Source organism: Trichosurus vulpecula, chromosome 8 (assembly GCF_011100635.1).
Source record: "Trichosurus vulpecula isolate mTriVul1 chromosome 8, mTriVul1.pri, whole genome shotgun sequence".
Classification (NCBI taxonomy): Eukaryota; Metazoa; Chordata; class Mammalia; order Diprotodontia; family Phalangeridae; genus Trichosurus; species Trichosurus vulpecula.
In genome coordinates this window covers 149,833,122-149,856,342 of record NC_050580.1, presented here as the reverse complement: position 1 = coordinate 149,856,342, position 23,221 = coordinate 149,833,122, and the positions used below count along the sequence as shown (strand labels likewise).

General features: G+C 35.4%; 1 protein-coding gene across 1 annotated transcript in view; it reads left to right on the top strand.

Annotated features, from left to right (window-relative positions):
• The first annotated feature begins 260 nt into the window (after positions 1 to 260).
• CLPX (caseinolytic mitochondrial matrix peptidase chaperone subunit X) overlaps positions 261 to 23,221 on the top strand; it is a 48,242-nt gene continuing 25,281 nt past the window's right edge. The window contains exons 1-5 of the mRNA XM_036734785.1: positions 261 to 633; positions 10,174 to 10,334; positions 13,614 to 13,731; positions 19,398 to 19,552; positions 21,292 to 21,451. Coding sequence (XP_036590680.1) covers positions 561 to 633; positions 10,174 to 10,334; positions 13,614 to 13,731; positions 19,398 to 19,552; positions 21,292 to 21,451 — 667 coding nt within the window. The 5' untranslated portion in view covers positions 261 to 560. The remainder of the gene's footprint in view (positions 634 to 10,173; positions 10,335 to 13,613; positions 13,732 to 19,397; positions 19,553 to 21,291; positions 21,452 to 23,221) is intronic.

The window sequence follows — 23,221 nt, the reverse complement described above, 5'->3', positions numbered from 1 at the left end:
TAAGTATCGCACTACAACTCCCGGCAAGCTGTCTGCGATCTACGTCTCCCATCCTCCAATCCAAGGACACGGCAGGGCGCCCACCTCCGTGAATGGCCTGGCGGGATATGTAGTCCCTAAACAGAGTTTTGGGTACGCGAGGTCGCAAGTGCAAGTCTCCGCCCCCTTCTCCTTTCCTACTCCACCTCACGTTAATCTCACGTACTCCCCCCCCTCCCCCGGCGCGTGCCCACGCCCCCTCCCCTCCCCCCCCCAGCATCCCAGGGCGCAGGCGCGCGCACGCTCCCGGGCCCGGTGGGCGGGAGGGGGGTGGGGGGAGGAAGGGAAGAGTGGGGTGGGGGGGTGTGGTTAGATATCTACCCGGCGGAGCCGGCGGCTGCGGGGCGCGAAGAGCAGTGCGGCCTAGTGACAAGGCGAGCAGGCTCTGCACTGAACCTGGGGCAGGCGAGGGTGGCTGGAGCCGAGTCAGAGCGGACTGCCGGGCAGAGAAAGCGGCTAAGGCCGGGAACCGGCGGAGAGAGGGCGGCCGGCGGGGCAGCCCCGGCCTAGGCCCGGCGGAGATGTCCGGCTGCTGCGCTTGTACCTGCGCGGCCGCGCGACTCATCACCTCCTCGCTCGGCTCCGCGCAGAGAGGTAACAAAGTAGTCCCTCTTCCGCCTTTTCCCAACCGGACGGCGGGAGACGACTCGCTCGCTCCGGGACTAGTTTGCCCGCCTGACAGCGGGACCTTCCCCACTCAGGGACTAGGCCTTCTTTCTTCTCGGGCCGTGGGGAGGAGATGCATCGTCTCGCTTGTCCTGTCGCCTCCTAGGAGGGTTCACCCCCCACGCTCCCCCTCCTGACAAAAGGGGGTGGGTGGCCTCAGCCCCTCCTCATCTGAAGTGAATCCCTTCGTTTTCCATCGTACCCCTCCCCGGCCCCCGAGGGCAGACCCTTGGGGCTGAGGCTGCTTGGGTGCGACTGAAAGAACCACGGATCTCAGTGTCACGGGGGGCGGGGAGACGGGAGACGAGCAAACAGCCCCGAGTCCCGCCGCCCCCTTTCCAGCGTCCCCGAGGTCCCCGCGTGTGGTTTGTTAGCAAACTTGACCGTGAGGAGTGGGGGCGGGGGGCTGTACGTGCGTGTGTGCGTGTCTGTGTGCGTGAGGGCCTGCCTTCATTTCTGGGGGCGGGGGGGGGGGGGTAAACTAGTACTAATTCCTTGGTTTTTGCCCTGTCTGGGCTTGCTCCCGAACGGTCACTTTGCAACCTCTGGGGCATAGGGCGCTCTGAGAGCCTCCCAGGTCCGGTCCCTGTCGTGTTGTATTGCTCACACACATAAACAAGCCTCACACTCCTTCATGGATCCCGTGATCCCTTTGGGAAACCGATCCAAAAGCAGCCCCGCCAGCTTAAAGGCTGAGATCAGCGGGACCGGGGAGAATTCCTCCTTGGAATCTTCTTTGGGGTGTGGGGGGCAATGGGAAAAGGGGGAGAATACTATCCTTTCTCTGAACGTATTGGCAAGTTTTCATGACTAGAGAGCCGTGTGTTTTTCTACCCCCCCCCTCCCCCACTAGGGGTAACATGGATTGATCGGTCAGCAAGTGGTTTTCCCCCCTTACCTCAAATGCTCTTCCCAAATAAGCTTGTGTACATATCCCAAAAGTGCCATACCCTTAAAATAAATGAGACCTAGACCTAAATAATCATCACTTCCTGCCCAGCAAGACAAATTTGTAATCATAGGACCATGACCATGAGCATGACTTTTTTTTTTTATTCTGGAAAAGTAAAACATTCCTCTTGCACAGTTTTCTGTGGAATAGTTTTAGTACATTTTAATTACAGTTGCTCAATCATAGTACACAGTATGGCTTAGGCCTGTGTTTTGCTGTGTCTAAAATTGGTTACAGATAATTGATCTCAACAGGTAAAACTCACTGTTACAAGAATCAGTTTTATAACTACAAATAATTGAGAGAGAGCCTGGTATTTAGGTTGCTTGACACGTTTCAGGAAATACTTTCTGAAAATAATGTAAGTAATATAATTTTAAAAGGGGATGGTGATAGAGGAGAGTGGAGTTTTTTGTTCATGGCTCTTTTCAAAAAAATCTGAAAAAAAATAAATGGAATATTAGGATTGTCAGCCATAATTAAAAACATTTTTAGGAATTGCTCTGTTACTACTAATTTAACTGGCATTTACATAATAGTAACTACATACTTTACATATGTCTCTTTTGATCATCACAGCAACTCTAAGTAGGAAGTGTAGGGGGAAACTGAGACAAACAGGTTAAGTGACTCTCCAGTCACACACAGCTATTAAGTGTCTGAGGCAGGAATTCTATTCAGGTCTTACTCACTAATACAAGCCCAGCACTCTTTACATTGGGCCGTCGGTATATATTACCACGAATTTTGTGAAATATAGAATCTTAAAGCTGTAAGGGTAATAATAAACCTTTTTTAAAATGTTGTAAATACAGGGTCCACATCATGTATTATTGTTGTTCAGCCATCCGATTCTTTGTAACCCCATTTGGAGTTTTCTTTGCAAGGATACTGGAGCCATTTCCTTCTCCAGTTCATTTTACAGATGAGAAACTGAGGCAAGCACTGTCACTGTGACACCACTTGCCCAGTGTCACACAGGTAGTAAAATGTCTGAGGTTGAATTTGAATCATGAAGATGAGTCTTCCTGATTCCAAACCCAGTGCATCATCTAGCTGCCCCTACATTGTGTATAGACTTTAATTTCTTGATAAAATGTCTATATTCATATCCACTAAAGTAATTTTTGTAGGTTTGATTCTAACCTCATTTTTCTAAAATACTAGTAGAAGGTTCTTACTTTAAAGTCGGGTTTGTATCTTCAATAACTAATAGTATTGAACTTCTTGTAAACTGTAGTTATTAGTTTAGTAAGTATTAATTTTTGTTATTTTTGGGGGAAGCAAAATGAATATGAAGTAGTAGACTCAGTGAAGTACCACACTTCATTTCAGAGGTACTATTGATCATTTCAGGTATTTTCGATTTCTAAAGGAAAGTTGAAAAATGGATTATTTGGTAAACGGTAATGGCTATAACACCACAATTGATGAATATGTATCTCCTACCAGAAAAAGGCAGGCTGTGTCCACCCACATATAGTGTAGGCATGCCTGGCATAATGTTGCTAAGACCAATATGGTTATGTTTCTAACCAAACCATAATGTTTCATAATCTTGCTACAATGTTATTTGGTTGATCACTGATTAATGATATTGTTCCTGTATAGACCAAGTATGTCCTTATAATGTTATTTCGCCTAATGTCCTGTTTTTGCAGAACCAGTTATGTCAGGTATGACTATTGTTTTCTTTTTCTTCATGCTTTAACTTCTGCAGAAGTAAACCTATAGCTTAGTGAGATGTACGGAATTTTATTTCTAGCTGAAATAATATACACAATTTTAATGTTGTATATTTTTTTTTTTGGTAAATTAAAAACATAACTTTATTAAAACAGCTAAGTCCAAGATGGTTGAAAAATTTATATTTAAAGACACAGCAATCAAATCCATGATTTCCTTACTAATCCATAACTATTATCAGCATCCTATAACTTTAGCTAGATCTAGCTTTTGTACCTTAATCTCACCACCAGCTTTTTTTTTTTTTTAATTAAATAAATTTCTTTATTTATTTTTAGTTTACCACACACGGTTCTACATAGTTTTGAGTTCCAGTTTTTCTCCCCTCCCTCCCCAAGACGGCATGAAGTCCCATATAACTGTCATGTATAACTTCGCATTGAATTAATTTATGCTCTAGTCAGGTCGTGGAGAAGAATTTTGACCAATGGAATGAATCATGAGAAAGAAGAAACAGAACCAAAAAAAAAAAAACAAACCCAAAAACAAAAACAAAAGAGAAGCAGAAAAGGCGAGCATGTAGTGTGCCTCAGTCTGTATTCAAACTTCGCAGTTCTTTCTCTGAATGAAGATAGCATTCTCCATCGTGAGTCCCCTGGAGTTGTCCTTGCCCTTTAGGTTGCTGAGAAAAGTGCAGTATGTCAGGGTTGGTCCTCACAGAATCCACATATCTGTGGCTGTGCACAACGTTCTCCTGGCTCTGCTCCGTTCACTCAGCATTATGTCGTGTAGGTTTTTCCAGGTTGTTATGTAGTCTGCATCATCCCCATTTCTTATGGCACAATAGTATTCCATCACCTTCATATACCACAGCTTGTTCAGCCATTCCCCAATTGATGGGCATCCCTTTGCTTTCCAATTCTTGGCTACCACAAAGAGAGCTGCTATAAATATTCTTGTACATATGGGTCCTTTTCCCGCTTGCGTGATTTCTTTGGGATACAACCCTAGAAGTGGTATTACTGGGTCAAAGGGTATGAACATTTCTATAGCCCTTTGGGCATAGAAATAATTATTAGAAATTTGGGCATAGAAATAATTCATAGTTAAAATTATTTTCAACTTCTACAAGTAAATTTGCCTTCTAAAATATAATTAACTAAAACCACAATTCCCTCTTCCCAATCCTGAATGCCAGTGATCCAGACAAATTCTTTTTTGTATTTCTGTGATTTCATTTGCATAGGGAACCTCCTCTATCAATGCAAGATGTAGTTAAGTGACTTGCTCAGGGTCACACAGCCAATATAGTTATGTCAGGCAAGATTTAAAATGAACCCATGTCTTTAGGGTAGGCTTTTTATTTTTTTTATTTATTTTTAAAAAGTAGTATTTTATTTTTTCCCAATTACACATAAAGACAATTTTTAACATTCACACAGTCATGTAAAACATTTCCATATCAGTCGTGTTGTGAAAGAAGAAACATCAAAAGGAAAAAAACTATGAAAAAAATAAAGTGAAAAAATAGTATGCTTCAATCTGTATTCAGATTCCCATCAGTTATATCTCTGGAGGTACATAGCATTTTTCGTCATGAATCCTTTGGAATTGGCTTGGATCATTGTATTGGTGAGAATAGTTAAATAGTCATTCAGAGTTGATTATCATACAGTATTGTTGTTACAGTGTACACTGTTCTGGTTCTGCTCGCTTTGCTTTGCATCAGTTCTTCCCCAGGTTTTTCTGAAATCAGCCTGTTCATCATTTCTTATAGCACAGTAGTATTCCATCACAGTCATATGCCACAACTTGTTCAGTCATTCCCAGTTGATGAGCATCCCCTCAATTTCCAATCCTTTGCCACCACACAAAAGAATGGCTAAAAATATTTTTGTACATGTAGGTCTTGCCCCCCTCCTTTTTTTTTTTTTAAATCTCTTTGGGATATAGACCTAGTTGGTCTGACTGTATTGCTAGCTCAAAAGGTATGCACAGTTTGATTGCCCTTTGGGTGTAATTCCAAATTGCTCTCCGTAGTGGTTGGATCAGTTCACAACTCCACCAATAATGCATTAGTGTCCCAATTTAACCCCATCCTCTGCAACATTTTATCATTTTTCTTTTCTGTCGTGTTAGCCAATCTGATAAGTGTGAGGTGGTACCTCAGAGTTGTTTTAATTTGCATTTCTCTAATCGGTAATGTTTTAGAGCATTTTAAAAATATGACTATATTTTTTATTTCTTTGATTTCTTCATCTGAAAACTGTTAAGGGCAGGCTTTTTATGATGATTGCCAAATTCATATTTCCTGAAACTCTTCTGTTCCCCTTTCTTCCCTAGTCAAAGGGAGTAGCTTCTTGGGGATTAATGTGAAGATTTAAAGTTGTTCAGATACTTTTGCTAACACATTTCACAGGGTTTATAAATTAACAAAATGGATTAAATGCTAAATCATCTCTATTTCTGCTGTACCAAGCCTGTTTTTCTCTTCTTGCTGTTTACCTCTTGAAACCATTGGGCTAGTTAATGATAACCCAACAGATGTTCTGAAACTTTTATTACATCACCAGGAGTTTGGTTGCCAGATGTTGAATTTTGTGACCATGTCAGCTGGAGAAGAAACAAGAATGTGGTCTGCATTAGTTGAGAGAACCCACACCATAGAAATCATAGATTTTTCAGAGTATTAAAATAGGTAAAGAGATATTAAAAGTTGAAAGCTTTGTTATTCATAGTCAATCCTGTGAATAGGAATTAATCTTATGAATATAGGATCCTATAAAAGCCAACCAAACTACTTTATACTTACAAAATTGGGAAAGCATTATTTAGTGATTTTGTTGGTAAACAACATTTATATGGAAACCAAGTGCTTAATCAAGTAATATAGTTGGTAACTTTAGGACCAAAATGTGTACTTTGAAAGTGTTGATCATAAAAGATCTTCATTAGTTTTGATTTTTGTAGGAAAAAAATGGAACATTTAAAAGTTTCTTACTCAGTATTTTGGCTCTGGAATTGTTAAAGATTAAAGATTGATTTCTGTTGTATTCTATTATTCTAAGAGAATGTATCTATAATTGAAAATTACATAATTCAGTTGAACACAAGAGAGCGAGTGTTAAAAATTGTGTAAATTACTCTTCTATTCCTTGCCATTCTCAGAATGAGAAAATACTTTATTGGAATAATTTTCAAATGGCTGTTCCAGTGTACTTTTTTCTATTAAAAAAAAGTTATATAAAGTGTAATCTTGTGAAATACAACAATACATAACACAAAATGCTTCCTTACTTTGGTCTGTTTTGCCAAGCTGTAATTGTTTATGTTTTCAGTGTAAATTGGTTTCTTAATTTCTCATAAAAACTTGTAGAGCTTATGAATGTGAAATTGCATAGAGTGGTTTTATCAACAGAGGCTCTAATGAAACAAATGATTTGACTTCCTCCGGCTTGATAGAATTAGTCATTTAGGTGTGGCAGTTTGGAGTATTAGTTGGTTACAACCTAAGTTTGACCCTAGATGTAAATATTCCTGCTTGTTACAATAGTACTGTAACATACTACTGACGTGAAGAGACTAAGAAGAATTAGATTCTGAAATTTTAGGAAAAAACCATGTTAACAAACTGTTTAATAGGTAATATTTTTTGGTTGGTTAATAAAGTTGAATTGGTCCCACAATAAATTCTTTATCCCAAAGGCCAAGCTTTTCAAATCTTTACAAAATATGGTATTTCTATTTAAGAGGATCATTAACATGATTATTTTTCTTAAATCTCTCCAGTGAGATTCTCTTGAAAGGTTCTACTATACCATTTTTTTTCTAATAACAAATAAACTAATATTACTGCATCTTTCTGAAATTGCCTTAAAAAGTACATGAAAAAGATGGGGTACGTGTGTGTGAGAGAGAATTTTTTACTGGGAAAGAAAATTACTTATGTTCTAAGTTATTAAGATCTCAGAGATACGTTAATTATCATTTTGCTTTTCAAGTAATTGAAAATGTTTATTTACAATTAGGGATCTATATGTTAATTTTATAAAAAGTTCTGAATTATGCTACTTTTTAGTTTATATATTTATTTGACCTACTTTGCTGGGCCCACTATGTACTGGGGAGATGTGGGGGATGGGGATGTTAATGTTTAGCCTAAAGTTGATTCAGATTGTCTACCTTAAGTTTTTTTATAGAGTATTTGTTTTGAGGCAAAGATAACAATATAATTACATTAAAATAGTGGTTCTCAAAACTTTCTTGTCTGACGACCTCTTAATATTCTCAGAAATTATAGGGATCTTCCTCTAAGGTTTGGCTGGTTTTTTTTAAATCTATTTGTGTTTTATCTGCTGATACTAGAATTTAAAATTGGGGTAGCTAGGTGGCACAGCTGTTAGAGAACTAGGCCTAGAGTCAAGAAGACCTGATTCAAACCCAGCCTTAGACACTTTCTAGTTATGTGACCCTGGGCAAGCCAGTTAACCTCAGTGTATGTTTTTTTCTCAACTGTAAAATCGGGATAGTAATAGCACCTACCTCCCAGGGTTGTTGTGAGAATCAAATGAGATAATTGTAAAGTTCTTAGCCGTGCCTAGCACAGAGTAATACTGTGTAAATCTTAGCTATTATCATAGTGTTATTATGAAAATAGTTTTGACCACAGGGACCCTCTGGAAGGGCCTCAGGGACCCCAGAGGTTTTTAGACTGTACTTTGAGAACCACTGCATTAGAGAAAAATGAAATTAAATAGAAAAGGAATCTTTTTAATTGTAACTGGCTATATTAGGCATAGGACAAATAGCTGATTTTTTTTTTCCTTTCCCCATCATGCAGTGAAAAGAGTTATGACTTGGAAAGTTCTGGATCCCAATGCTGTGTGTGCCACTTGTTATGACTGACTTTGGACAAGTCATTGACGGTTTCTGATTCTTAGTTTCCTCATCTGTAAAAGGAGGGGCTTACTCTGGCTCAGGTGTCAAACTCAAATAGAAACAGGGCCACTAATTAGATGTAAAGATGTTTGTGGACCACATATTGACCTAGAAAATGACGTATTAATATTATCTATGTTCTGTTGTATATTTATTCCGTTAAAGATTTTCCAGTTACATCTTAATCTGGTTCAGACCTCTCTTGGGAAGCTTGTTTGACACTTCTACCCTAGATGACCCTTAAGGGCCCTCCCAGCTCCAAATCTGTAATATTTTGACCCCTTGTTCAGTTCAACAGGTATATCAAGAACCTTTTCTCTCTTTGTCTCCTTCCCCCTTCTCTTCCCTCTCCTTCCCCTTCTCTTTTTTCTTCTTCCTCCTCCTCTCTCTGTCTCCCTCTCCCTGTCTTTCTGTATATATGTGTGTATTTATAAGCAATTATACTAGGTCATTCATCTGTGTGCTGTTCATCTGTATACTATTATTGAGTGCTATATTTAGGACATATGGATCAGGCTTCCGGAGTGGTATGAACCTTTAAAACTTTTTAGGAAAGTTGTTTGTAAGTTTAGGCACACTGGTTAATGAATATATTTCCCACTCAACTCTTCTCAAGAATAATCAAAGAATATTATTTCCTAAGGTGAATAGAATAGAACAATTAGGTTGAATAATAAAGAAAGGAAACTGAACTTGGCATTTTTAGGAAAACATGGACAAGTGTTGCATATGATGAAAAGTTATAGAAGAGTGGTGACCTATATGATATCTTGGATCCATAAAAATAGACTACCTCTAGCCCTTAATGGTTTACAAAGTGCTTTTTACTGGTATTCTCATTTCAGAGTAACAAACAGCTTTGAAAAATAAGTTACTTTGGTTAAAAATACTTAATTCAAGCAATCAGTTTCAGACCCCCAATTTCCGAAAAAATAATTTGGTGGTTTGAATTCAACCATTTATTTTTAGGTCAGTTTTTGGGTATAGATATAACCTGAATACATTTTGTTTATATGTCAAAAATCCATCTGTTGTAATAAATAAAAGTCCAACATCCAGTTTGGTATTTTGGAGGAAAAAAAAGGAAGGAATCATTTGAAGGTTTTAGACCTAAACATGATATCCTCTGGATTTTAGTTCTCTTTAAACATGAACTTTTAGTTATACCCTAACTGTATAGTTGGAGAGCTGAAAATTTTATTCAGTTAACTAACTTTTATGAATATGAGTATAATAACAGAAACTATTCAAGTAGAGGCTGAGGCTTTATACCTTTTTAACAGGTTATAGATTGAGTTTTCTGGATTGTGAGGAGTTGCTTCTGTTGTCATAAAAATTACAGGAAGAAGTTGTGTTCCAAAGATAGTCACCTTTTTCAGAAATGTCATTTTTGGAGTTAGAAATAATATAGGAGGCATTTGACTACATTGCAGGATTATGGTTTTATAGGGTACTCTATCCTTTAAAAATTGAGATAGGTCCTAGCTCCTTGACCTTCATTACTTATGTGGGGATACTTTACCTCTTTTGGAATGCGTGCTTATTCAATAATAAGTTGGCCACACACATTTATGCTCAGGAGGCTAGCTTTTCCTCCATCTACTTCCAAGTGATGAGGCCATACCAGGTCTGGGACTTATCAACCAGGCTGAGTCCTAGCCCATTTTTCACAATGGGCCTATACCTGAATGAGGTCTTTCTCTCCTCCTCAGCCTCCAGTGTCACTGACCCAGTGCTGAGTTGACTACAGCAACCCTCTAACTTCTTCTGAACCCAGGCTGACTTTGTTAAAAGAAAGACAATTTTATTATCCTTAGGTGATTTGTTAGCTCTACATACCATGTGCCACTTCTGTTTTGTGGGCTAACCAGCTGTGGTTGTTTTTTCCCCAGGTATTTCTTGTGGACGAAGTCACTTCCCAGTTTTAGGAAGGCTGGGGACCTTTGAAACACAGATTCTTCGAAGAACTCCTTTTAGAACTTTTTCAGAAACACCAGCATACTTTGCTTCAAAAGATGGAACTAGTAAAGATGGTTCTGGAGATGGAAATAAGGTAGTCCTTATACCTTTAATAGTGTATTTAAAACACCTCTTTCAAAAAAGAAAATTTGTGATGGTTTGTGACAGTCTGGTCCCTTGGGAGGTTTTGCTTTTGTTGGTTTCTGAAGCTGAATATAATTTGTTTATGAGAAAATAGTTATCACATGCTTAGTATAATGTCATATAAAAATGCAGTGTTTCATCTGTGCACTATAAAATCTTTTATAAGCATGAATTTTAATATATATTAATTAAGACATAATACCCCAGAATGTTATAGAAATTGAGATCTAGGTTAAATCTGCTATTCAGCCAGTCAGTTGTATTATTCTGGTTCTTAACATGTTGTGATGTCTGTGCTTAAAGCCATCTCCCAGCCTATTACAAATAATTTAGACTTAAGTTCATCCTCTCCCATGTTTTATAGTTATTGAGTATTATCTAGTTTGATGTTTACATGATAATCAAGTTACTCTTTGGCTAGCAAATAGGATAATAGCATTTTCCCCTTCCTTCTGGGGCATGTTTTGCCTGTGACCATGTTTTGTTTTTAATGTTTTATTGATGCTTTGGAAAAAAATCACTGTCACTTCTCAGTACTGCCCCCATCCTTTCTTGTAACAAAGATAAATTGGTAAGCAGAACAAACTAATAAATCTGTAATGTATGGTAACATGTGCAGCATTTCCCATCCCTGGTCTGTTTCAACCTTTGCTAAAAGAGAGAGTTAGTTCATCATCAGTCTTCGCTAGAATGGTCATTATGGTCCTCAGAATCCTGCTATCTTTTAACGTTGTTTTCCATCATGTTTTTGTGATTATTGTGTATGTACAGGTCTTTCCAAATTTTTTTCAGATTTCTCATTTGTTTTTTCAGTTAGCTCAGCTTTTCCCAAAGGGTGAATATCTATTTTGTTTCCTGTTAAAAAAAACAAAGGAAATCAATAAATTTTTAAAGTCCTATTAACAAGACTTTAAAAATTTATTGATTTCCTTTGGTTTTTTTTTTACATCACCAAAATTTTTCCCCAGTACCCATCCCTACTCCCATCTCCTCCCAAAGAATCACCCCACAAAGCAGTATTTTTAAAAGACAGAAAAAGAAAAAAAATCAGCAAAATTGAGCAATAAATACAAAGTCTGAAAATATGTGCAGTTTAACACAGTTGTGGGCTTTCCACCTCTACAGAGGGGTGGGGGGCGTCATCTTGTATCTCTTATTTGGAGCTATGTAATTTTGTAGTTCTTTATAATTTTGCAACACGCAGTTTTGCTTTTTTGTGACTGTATAATTTTTTTTGGCTCTGATTACTTCACTTTCAGTTCATAGCTCTTTTCATTATTTACTGTATTATTCAATTGTCATTTCTTATAGCACAATAATATTCTATTTCATTTATGTACCACAGCTTGTTTAACTATTCCCCAGTTCATGGGCATCTACTTTGTTTGTGGTTCTTTGCCATCCCAAAAAGTACTGCTATAAATATATTCGTGTACATAATTACTTTCTTCTTGTCAATGGCCTTCTTAGAATATAAACCTAATTGTGGAATCTCTGGGTCAAAAAGTATGGACTTTTTAGGCACTTTGTTTACAATATTCCAAATTACTTTTTTAAATAGTTGTACTTATTCATAGCTCCACCAACAGTATACTAGCATGTAATTAATTTCCCACAACTAATTGTACTTTTCACAGATAGCATTTTTCACACATGTTGCATTGTGGTAAAGTATTTTATTCTGTGATACCATATGTGAAGTCTACTTTGTACTCCAGAAGGAACTGGGATATTATGTAAGGTTGAAGAACAAAAAGCACAAAGCCTCCAATTTACCATGATATACCATTTTTGGCCCAACTATATGAACCTGTAGCTATCCCTACTCCGTGTTTATTGATCATTTCAAAAAATTTAATTTTTTTTTTCATTTAACAAAAATCTTTTCTTCTCCTTCCCTCCCCACCATAAGGGAGTAAAAGAAAAATAAAACCCTTGTAACATATACACAGACAAGACAAATTCCCACATTGGCCTTATCAAAAAAAAAGTCTCATTTTGCATGGTGTCTCTCACTTTTCTGTCGTGAGGTGGATAGTACACCCACTTTGCATTAATTCCTATAAATTTTCCCAGGTTTCTCTGAAACCATTTAATAATTTTATATGGTTCAATGATGTTCTATTAATGCATTCATGTGCCATAATGTAGTTAAGCTATTCCCTTGTAGTTTCCAGTTTGCCATCATAAGAAGTTCCTTTATAAATATTTTTGAACATATATGTCTTTTTCTTATTTCTTTGGATTATAAATCTAGTATTGGGCCAGATGATTTGCATAGTTTAGTAACTTTGGGGGCATAGTTCTAAATTCTTTCCCAATATTTATTGAATGAATATTGAATGAATTGATAGGCATTACAAATGGGCAATACATACCACATAGACAGATTATAAAACAGTTCACAAACTTGCTTTTTAGACAGTTAGAACCCTATTTGATGACTTGTAGATGGAAAAACATTTGATACTTCCAAATACAGTGACAAGAAATTGTGTTAAAAATAGTAGCTAAAATGTCTACATGTTTGACCCTGAGATTCAAGCACTAGGTCTTATATCTCCAGAATATGAAAGAGAGAAAAGGGTCGTGTGTGTGTGTGTATGTGTGTGTGTTCACAGAAGCATTTTTTGGGCAGGAAAAAATTGGCAACAAAGGTGCTCGTTAATAGGGGAATGTATAAGTAAATTGTGGTATTAATGTAATGGAGTATTACTGTGCTGCAAGAAACAATGAATATGAAAAAACGTGAGTCAATGCAGAATGGTGAAGTTAAGAACCAGGAAAACAATATACACTGTGACTCCAACATAAACAGAAAGAAGAAAATGAAACAAAACACAGTGTTATTATAGTGACCAAGAGAAGTGTTAAGAACTTGTACTACTTCCTTTCTTTTATTGGAGAAGTAAGAGACTCTGGGTGTGGAATGTGGCTCATGCTGTTAGACACAACTGACATGTTGGTTGGTTTTGAACCTTTGTTACAAGGAAAGACTTACTTGGTTGGGGAGGGGGAGGAAATGAATATGATTGTAAAAAATAAAATGAAATTGACAAGCCTAATCTTCATAAGTCAGTTACGCTAACACGTCGAAAAACTAGAAGTTGGAATAAAAATATTAGTGGATTTTACAATATTATTAGTGCAAATGCTATATATTGTCAAGCTTTATATAAAATAATTGCTTGAAACTAACAATTTCCTCTTTTTCTCCCACAAACATTAGAAACCAGTGAGTGAGGGAGGCAGTAAAAAGTCAGGCTCTGGGAGTTCTGGGAAAGGAGGAAACCAGCTGAGATGTCCAAAATGTGGTGATCTATGCACACATGTGGAGACTTTTGTGTGTAAGTGTTAACATTGTTGCCTTTTAATGTTCTTTCCTCTTTTCTTCCTTCTCTCTTTCCTATTACCATTTCTATAAGTTAATTGCAGTGATTTTGAAATTAAAATGGTTTTCTTTATTATATGTATTTCTTACATTTAAAATAGTGTTGCAAATACTTAAATTTATATTTGTTATAGTAGTGTAGAGCAGAGGTGTCTTCCAGCTTCTTCCAGCTGCACCATGTTAAAATGTAATTGGCAAATGTTTGACAAAATAAAATACAGTAAACATATAATACAGTGTATATATATACATATATATAAATATGTAAAATAATACAGTAAATAAGTAAAATGAAAATACAGTACAACTTAGATAATGTTAATTTGTGGCTTTCTTCGTCAATATGGTGGGTGGGGATCTGATTCTATTTGAATTTAACACCACTGGTATAGAGAATAATTTGACTCTTGATTACTAACTTTATTTTTGTCTTTAATATTTGTTATGTGTGGCATAAGACTTGACTTTAAGTCAAGAATGCGTTAAGTAATTCATTAAGCAAGCATTATTGAATACTTCCTATGTACAAGGAATACACTGATACGTTCTGGGGGGTGGGGTAGATACAAAGAATGAGGTACTGGTTGGAGCTCCCAAGGAGTTTTAAATCTAGTAGGTGAGATATAAAGCACATATGAGATATAAAATAGTTTGTAATAAGTGACATAAAGGTAATATAGAGAGTAGGAAAATGAAAACTTACTGCTAATGAGTAAAAAAAAAAATCCATATTGTACCATACCTTTATAAATAGTATTAGTTTTCCAAATCCAAAGGTGCTGTTACTCATCATGTTATTTCCTGAGCCAAATGTCACATTTGCTAGCAGTACTTAAGCTAATGTCAGAGATTCAAAAAGTGATTCATATGGCACCGCCCTACTCACCTTCTTTTCTTTTTAATTGTTCCAGGTGTAAGAAGGTTGAAGGGCAGGGTTGTTAACCTTTTGAGTCTGGTTATTATTTGGAAAAATAATTATAAGGGCCTTAACCCATCACCCCCATTTTGAAATATACCTAGTTCCAACATTCGTGTTTTATAATTAGTTCAGATTGTTATTTTGAAACATTTAAAATCATAAAATTCTTAAAGAAAAAATATTATATTTTTACAACCTCAGAAAGACCCAGGTAATAAAAAACCTCAGCCCAAGGGTTGATGCTCACCTTTTCCTAAACCCATGAAGGAAAATTCTGAGGAAACTAGACTCAAAAGTTATCTCTGCCCATGGATAACCTACTTAAACTTCTTGTATTTCAATCTCTTCACCCAGAAAATGAGGTGGGAGAAGTTTAGATGATCTGTAAGGACTCTTCTAGAACTAATATTACATGATTTTCCTTCTTGAGATCATCATAAGAAGTTTGTACTTTTGAGATCAGTGTAAGAAAAGTTTTCTTCCTTTTATGATTTTGGAGGTATATTGTTATGCTCTAAAGAGATAGGGGAAAGAATCAGTATGAGTGGATTAAAACTAGGATTATTTGATTCAAAATTCTTCAGTCTTTAATAGCAGTATTAAGTAGTCTGTGGGTATTTTAACGCAAATATCTTTGTCTTAAGAGAAATTTCTAAGTTTCACAGACCCAGAAAGTAACTCCTTATTTTTTGTTTGTTTGTTTGTTTTTTGGAGGGGGGAAGGCAAGGCAATTGGGGTTAAGTGACTTGCCCAAGGTCACACAGCTAGTAAGTGTGTCAAGTGTCTGAGCCCAGATTTGAACTCAGGTCCTCCTGACTCCAGGGCCAGTACTCTACTCACTGAGCCACCTAGCTGCCCCCGTAACTCCTGATTTTTAAAGTTAATTGCAAAGAAATTTGTCCAAATGAATGGACACTAAACATTAAATTGGATGTTCAAAAGACTATATTCCTAGATTCTTCTTTGAATTTTAAAAAATTGGGTTTTGGACATTTCACTTTGAGTAGCTCTTACTGTTGTCCCAAATGGCAGCTACTTATTTTTGCTAAATCCTGTGGAATCTACAGTCACTTGAAAAGTTGAAGAATCATAGTGTTTAATTACATTCTATTTAAACAAAGTGGATTCCACGTATATGTATTTATCCTTTGGTGTTCTAGTAAAAATGAGAGTTGGTATTTTGTGGGTGGCTGACTATAAAGAATGACAGTAAAGAATTACCAGAAGATTCCCTTGCTCAAATTATTCCCCTTACATTTTCACCAGTTGCAACTGCATTTGGGTAATAAGCTTTTCTTCTGTGGTAGAGGTAGGGTTAAAATTTTTGTCTTTCACATCTCAGTGTCAAAGGGAGGTGGAATCAAGAAAAAGGGGAAGAGGAGAAAGGGCCCTCTTTCTTTATAGGCATTCTTAAGAACCCGTACCCTGTGAATCCATAATATCTCACATATCAGTATTCTAAATTGGAAATAAGATAGTGTGGGAATAGGCAATAGCATGGAAGGACAGGAAGGGAAGTTATGAGTAAAAATTAAAGTGAAAATAAATAATACACAAAATTTGTTTACATTTTAAATTTATGACTAATAAAATGTGTAGCTGTTTCACCTATTTAGAACATTATTTAAATTTCTAAATATTCTCTAATTAGCATTGAAATCTGTTAATTGTTTTTTAAAAGTCCCTGCAAAAACTTGAGTTTTATCAAGATAACTGCTCATGACGTCTCTTTCAAGTTATTATTCTGTAGGAAATTTCAGCCCTCCAAATTAAAAAATAATTATTTTATCTTATTCACTCAATAGAAATTTTATTTTATTTTCTCTTCCGAACTTCTCATAAGGGGGAAAAAGAAAGAAAAACAAAACCCTTTTAACAGATACTCAGTCAAGCCAGACAAATTCCATCATTGACCATGTCTAAAAATATGGGTTTCAGTCTGTGCCCCAATTCTATCATCTTTCTTTCTGGAAGTGGACAGCGTGGTACTTCATTAGGATCCCTTGAAATTCTTAAAGCTTGAGCAAAATTTTTAAAATATAGATGCCCTTTTCAGAAATTTCAAAGTTGTCTTCCAGTTTAACTCAGAAGAAGCCCTGCTGAGTTAGCACTTTTTGATTCACTTCATTTCAGTTTACTAAATGCCTGCTCTCTGCTGTATGCAAGAAACTGCTCTGTTGGATCACAGAGATGAACAGCCAACAAAATCCCAGGATTCTAGGGGCTTATAAATAACTTTATGGAGTGCGAGGCCAAGGTGACTAAGTTAATATATAATTTTCTGAAAGAGTTTTTCCCTCCCTCCCTTCCTTCCTTCCTTTTAAACTTTAAACCATGTGAAACTTTTGATTGATGTGGTACTCTCTTTAGTGGCCTCTGGTAGAAATTTCATAATTATTGTAAATTTCAATAAAGAAATCTCCTGGCAAGATCTGACAAGCATATGCAGTCTTGTTCTGTCTTTGGTGCTGTAGAAACCTGCAGTTGTGGTTTTTGGAAAAGGAAGGGTTTCTGAATAGGCAAGAAATTTGAGATTTTCATATTGTTGAGTTTTGTTATAGAAGATACTTGGGAAAGCATTTCAAGGAATATACTTTTAAATTTTACAAAATCATTAATGAATTTCTGATTCAAAATTTTAATAAATACAAATATTTATAAGATGTTAAAACTTAATTGCCCTCCCTCCCTTAAATATTGTGTTAAACAAAGAATTCCATTTTGATATGTTCAGGGATTTAGTTCTATGATGTATAAGTGCTGGTAATGGGAGGGGGTAAAAACAGTTCCAAGTGAAACATAGAAAATCTGTTTCTTCTCTCTCTATTATATTGAATATATTTTAAAATCTAGCCCAGTGTCAAGTTCTAGTACAGGTAAAAATCAAGTAATCTCTTGATAGTATACAACAGTTGTGTCATACTGGCGATGCTCTCCCTTTGACCTAGTTTCCCTTAGAGAGGGATGTTTTACTCTTGCATTCTTGGGCAGGCAGGATTTTTTTTGTCACATAATCTGAAACTAGGAGAAACTCTGGAAGTTTTTAATTCTTGACATTGGTTACCTTCTAAACTCATTGCAAATAGGTGCTTCATTACAAGATGAAGATAGCTGCCCTTTGGAAAAGTTGTTAGAAATTTGGAAAAGAGTTATGTGCAGATTTGGTTGGCTTTTCTTTTTATTAAATGTTTACTGAGTTCTCATCTTGGTATTTAAGAAGGAAGTAGAAGGTGAATAATCCATTTTCCTAATTTGCCATTTAAAATTTATTAAATATATAAAAGACAAATTTTGAAAATTATCTTGAATCTAAGAATGAAAACATAAATCAAAATTGCATTATAATAAACATTTGTTTTCTAAATTTGGAAGCTTTACCTTTCTCATAATATTTTCTTTTGAATTATGGTATGAATATTTAGGTATGTTTTGCTAATGCATTTTTCCCAAAAATATGCAGTGTAGATATTAATAAAAATAAGTTTGTACTTGTGGCTTTCCCAAAAGGAAAACAATTCCTTGTTTTCTAAAATTTGTCAGTATTGGCAATTGTTACAGTATTACACAAAGACACTAAGAAAGGGTAAAATTGTTGATTATCCAATTGCCAGTGACATAGGTGATCTTGAGGCCCTAGAGACCACCAAAACAAGAGTTGAGTGGAGAGAGAAGAGGGCATGGAAAGGGATAAAATCATGTGCGTTTCTGACTACATTCTAAAACCCTGTAGACAAATATTGATTTGATCATTTTTTTAGATTATCTATTCCTTTGCTTTCCATTAATGTGAACGTAATCGTTAGTTGATTTTGTCTCTCTAAGGTACTGTAGTCCCATAGTATAGGGCACTATATGTAAATGGCTTATAGTTTAGAACTAAGAAATCTTTTCTAGCCTTCCTGGTTTGTCCTTTTTGGGTTGTAAAACTCATCAGCTTGATTTTTTTTTTTAATCACATGCAATTGGGTAATATATTTGGCCAAGATACCATACTGTCTTATTCATACTTGGTATTACATTTCTTCTTGCTACTCTAGTTATTTTATTTCATAAGTCTCCCTCTTGTAAACAAAATGATTTTAGGTCAAAAGATGAAGAATTAGTAATTAAATACTGAAGTAAGGATTGAAATAATTGTTTTTATTTAAAGTTAGATGATTTATAAATGTTCACATTTGACTTCCTGGATTATATGCCTTTTGCATTTTTACATGTGTAATGAGCTTTATCTGTACTTTGCTAATTTAAAATTAAAAATTTGACATCTTCAGAATTTCAGCAGCATCTGAGTAGTTTATTTTGGTTATTTGTCAAAATGCCTGGTCCTAGTGACTTATTTTCACCTTTTTACAAACTACACCACCACAATGTATTACGTTATTCAAGTACAAATATGCCTTCTGCTTTCTATTTATTTCCTCTAAGTGATCTTTTTAATTTAACATAATTTTTGGAGAAAAGATTGCCAAGATTTAACATGGCTTCATATTTACTCAACCCATCTATTTTTATATTTCGTTTAGTATGTTACCTTGAACTAATAATTTTTTGTTCTAGACCTTTTTGCTGCTAGTGAGTGGGCTTGTCAGGGCACTCTTGGTCAGGGGTACAGTTTTCATTTATATTGAGTCCGTAAGGTAAAATAATTGCTACTTGAATAATTTCTCTTTTATTTGCCCCTGTTCACCTTTTTTCTTTCACAGCTTCCACCCGATTTGTGAAGTGTGAAAAATGTCATCATTTTTTTGTTGTGCTATCTGAAGCCGACTCAAAGAAAAGCATAATTAAAGAGCCTGAATCAGCAGCAGAAGCTGTAAAATTGGCATTCCAACAGAAACCACCTCCTCCCCCCAAAAAGGTATAGGTCTTAGTTTAATCTTTGTAAGCATTCTTTCCTTAAAATATTACATCCCCTCCCCCCAATAAATTGTAAGTCCATAATGAATTCTAAGCTTTAATAGTAATAAAACATAGATAAGCCTCAAAACCTTGGTATAGTGATCTGAATTATTGTAGATATTTAATATTTAACACTTAGAGAAATTACCTGCTTTTTGTGATCATCTCATAGCTGCTGCATTCATTTGTTATAATTTGAATTTTTTCTTTCCTTTTTAAATATTAATAAAAACCCAGAAATATTCAATGATTATTAAAGAAGCTTTGTATCAAAAATAAATTACATGGTCCTTAATGAGCAGCAGCTATAATCTTTTTTGTATTGGTTTTAGCCTGTGTACCTAAGTAGTTCAGCATACTATTATGGCTTTCCCCTTTTAAACAATGTGAAATAACTATAGTTCACGTGTCTACAAATCTGCATTTTAAACTATGTACTGAAACTATTCCTTGGTCGAAGTAGCTGGTCTCACTGGTGTCCCACATTACTTTCTTGTGGTAGGTGGTTTTGGCTGTGGAATTTGGCCTTTTCATGGAGAGCCCAGAGCCCTTCTCATTGACTGGGTGCCTTCTGCCCAGGCCTTATTCAGGTAGCATCCAGACCAAGAATCTCCCTTCCTTCTACCACAGGGTGACCTTTTTCATTTCTAGCTTGTTTTCTCAGTATGCGTCCCCTTCCTTCTACATTCACCCCACCCATTTTCTGCATCTTCCCCCAACATCAGTTTTCATTAGTGGGCCTAGGGATTTCCCTATTCAGGTATGTCCTGACAGATTTACTCAATTTATAGATGTGATGTGTGTGATAAATGAAAAGTGTAGAAAAGAATTGTACTAAAATGTAAATTGTTAACTTAGAAACTGTCTATGTAAAATAACAAAATAGGGAAAAGTAGCCTTTAAGATTATCTTGTGCTAATCTATGTGGAATCTAGACATCTGTTTTCAGATGATGCTTTACAAAATATGTAGATGATCATTTTTAAAGGTATAGACCTACTCAAAGGACTGAAGAAATTTGCCTTTATGCCCTAAACTATTGATATCAAAATAGAATTGAATATCTTAATTACTTGTTATTCCACAAAGCCATAACATCTGACTAAGTTTTTCGTCATATCTGTCAAATTTTCAGCGTCTTTGATTGCTATATATTGTGAACATGGTGATTATTTGATAGTTATATAATACGTTTTTCTGAAAAGGTGAACCTTGGTTCTGGTTCTTGTCTGTATCCTTGTGAAGAAGGTAAGAGTTCATGTGATTAAGTTGGAAAAAGTCCAATTTATTGACCAACAGTGAGGAAAAATCCTTTTTATACTCATATATGTTGTGAGTCTTTAAATGTTTTTGTTTGTATTGATATCTTTGTTTCCTGTACTAGACATTGACAAAACACAAGTAGTAGTACCAAGCAAGGTACCTTTAAAGACAAATAAAGTTGAGCTTCTCTTCATTAAGAAGAGTTTTGTGCCTCTGAATTAGTCAACTAAGTCAGCATTTATTGCCTGCTCTGTGCCAGGCTCTGTGTTCTAGGTATACAGACACAAGGAAGGAAATCTTCTCTTGCTCGTCATTTCTTAGCATCTCAGTTCAGATTTTTTAAAAGTAAAATATATTTGATATTTTGTCTTTATGTTATGCCTTTGTTAAGTAAATTCTGATAATTTTTTCCATTCCTAATCATTTTCCCTCCAGATTTATAACTACCTCGACAAATATGTTGTTGGTCAGTCGTTTGCCAAGAAGGTGCTTTCAGTTGCTGTGTACAATCATTACAAGAGAATTTATAATAATATCCCAGCCAACCTGAGGCAGCAAGCAGAAGTTGAGAAGCAGACATCATTGACTCCTAGAGGTTAGTGTTCTTGGTAATTTTTATAATTTAAATTTCACTCTATTTAGGAGGTAGCAGCTGTTTTTTCCTTTTGTCTTTCCTAAGTGCTTTTGCTATGGAAATGTGGAATTTTTTTCAGATTCAATATTATGACAGCTAGTTCCCAGTTATTTTGATATTTTGGAAGAATTTGCATCCATGGCTCACTCACTTGTCATTATAAATGGTAGATTGTGATACCTCAATCAGCTATCAGCTTGACATATTAATGACATAGTTGGTAAAAAAAAGTTTGATCAATATAGTAATTTTAAGTAGCAGTAACTAGTGACTGCTATAACTTTTTATTAAATTTGTATGACCATAGTATCTGAGGATGACTTACAGTGACTGAATATATAACTGATTAAATGAGGCTACATCTTGAATGTGCTATAAAATAGTTCTACAGTAGAAATCAGTTACTTTATTTTTATAAGGCAGTTTGAGGTAATAGAAGAACTGGTACCTTTATTTTTTATAGACTGTAATAACTACAGTGCAAAATAGCAATGTACACATATGTCCATTAAAAGTTCAGATTTCTAATAGGTGACAAATCTAAGGTGTCTCCTATTTATAGGTATAATCCTGTGAGGATAAAGCATTTGAATCTCCTTTTAATGAAAACTATTTTAGATAAAACTGGTGTTCATATATATATATATGAACACCAGTTTTATCTAAATATGCTATATATATATATCTATATATGCTATAATTTAATCTTTGTATCTTTTAAAAATATAAATATTGGCAATGGTTATGCCATTTTTCGTCATTTAAATTTTTTTAAAATTATCATAAATTGTAACCATCAACAAACTCAAACATACAATAATAGGAATTTTTTAAAAATGGTACATGAAACTAAATTTTCATTATTTACAGTTTGTTTAAAGACAGTATTTAATTTTATCAGTGGTAGTAAGGGTACCCTTTTTCCATGTCCCCTTTGAATTTTTTATTTTGTGTTTTTTCTGATTTTTGTTGCTGTTATTTTTTACGTAGTTATAGTCATGTATGTTGTTTTTGGCTCAGCTTTCCATATTCTGCATCACTTCAAGTAAGCTTTCTCTTTTTTGTTTTTATATTTATCACATATAGTACAATAGAGAAATCAACATGGGATCTCAATAAACAAATACTGATTAAGCCCCCTACTGCATAATAGGTTCTAGGTTAGATCCTATGGACACTGAGACAAAAGGTATATAATCCCTGCCCCCAAGGACCTTTTCCTAATCTGCTTCTTTCCATTTTATTCTTGATGAATTGCCTTTTGTTGTATAAAATCTCATATATACAAGCTATCTATCTTGAGTCATATAATTTCTTCTGTTTCTTGCATAGCTAAGAATTTTCTGTTTCTCTGCAATTGTCATAGGTCCATTATCTCCTTTTTTTTTAATAATTTAAAAAATAGATAATCCGGTTATAATATATTGGGAGTATATAGAAGATCATGTAGATGTGACCCTATATTCTGCTGTACCACTATCCAGTTTTTCCAGAATTTTATTGGAAAATTTTTCCTTTCCTAATGTTTTGCATTTTTAAGATTTAGCAAAATATTGGTTTGTTGTAAACATTTGATTCTGATTCAGCATTAGTTAATCCAGTCATTATTGATTTATTTTTCCAGATAGTTTTGATAATTACTGCTTTATAATATAATCCAAGACCTGTCAGTGCAAGTCTTCTTCCCTCCTTTTTTCTTCTTCTTAATTTCCCTTAATCTTCCTCTGTTAT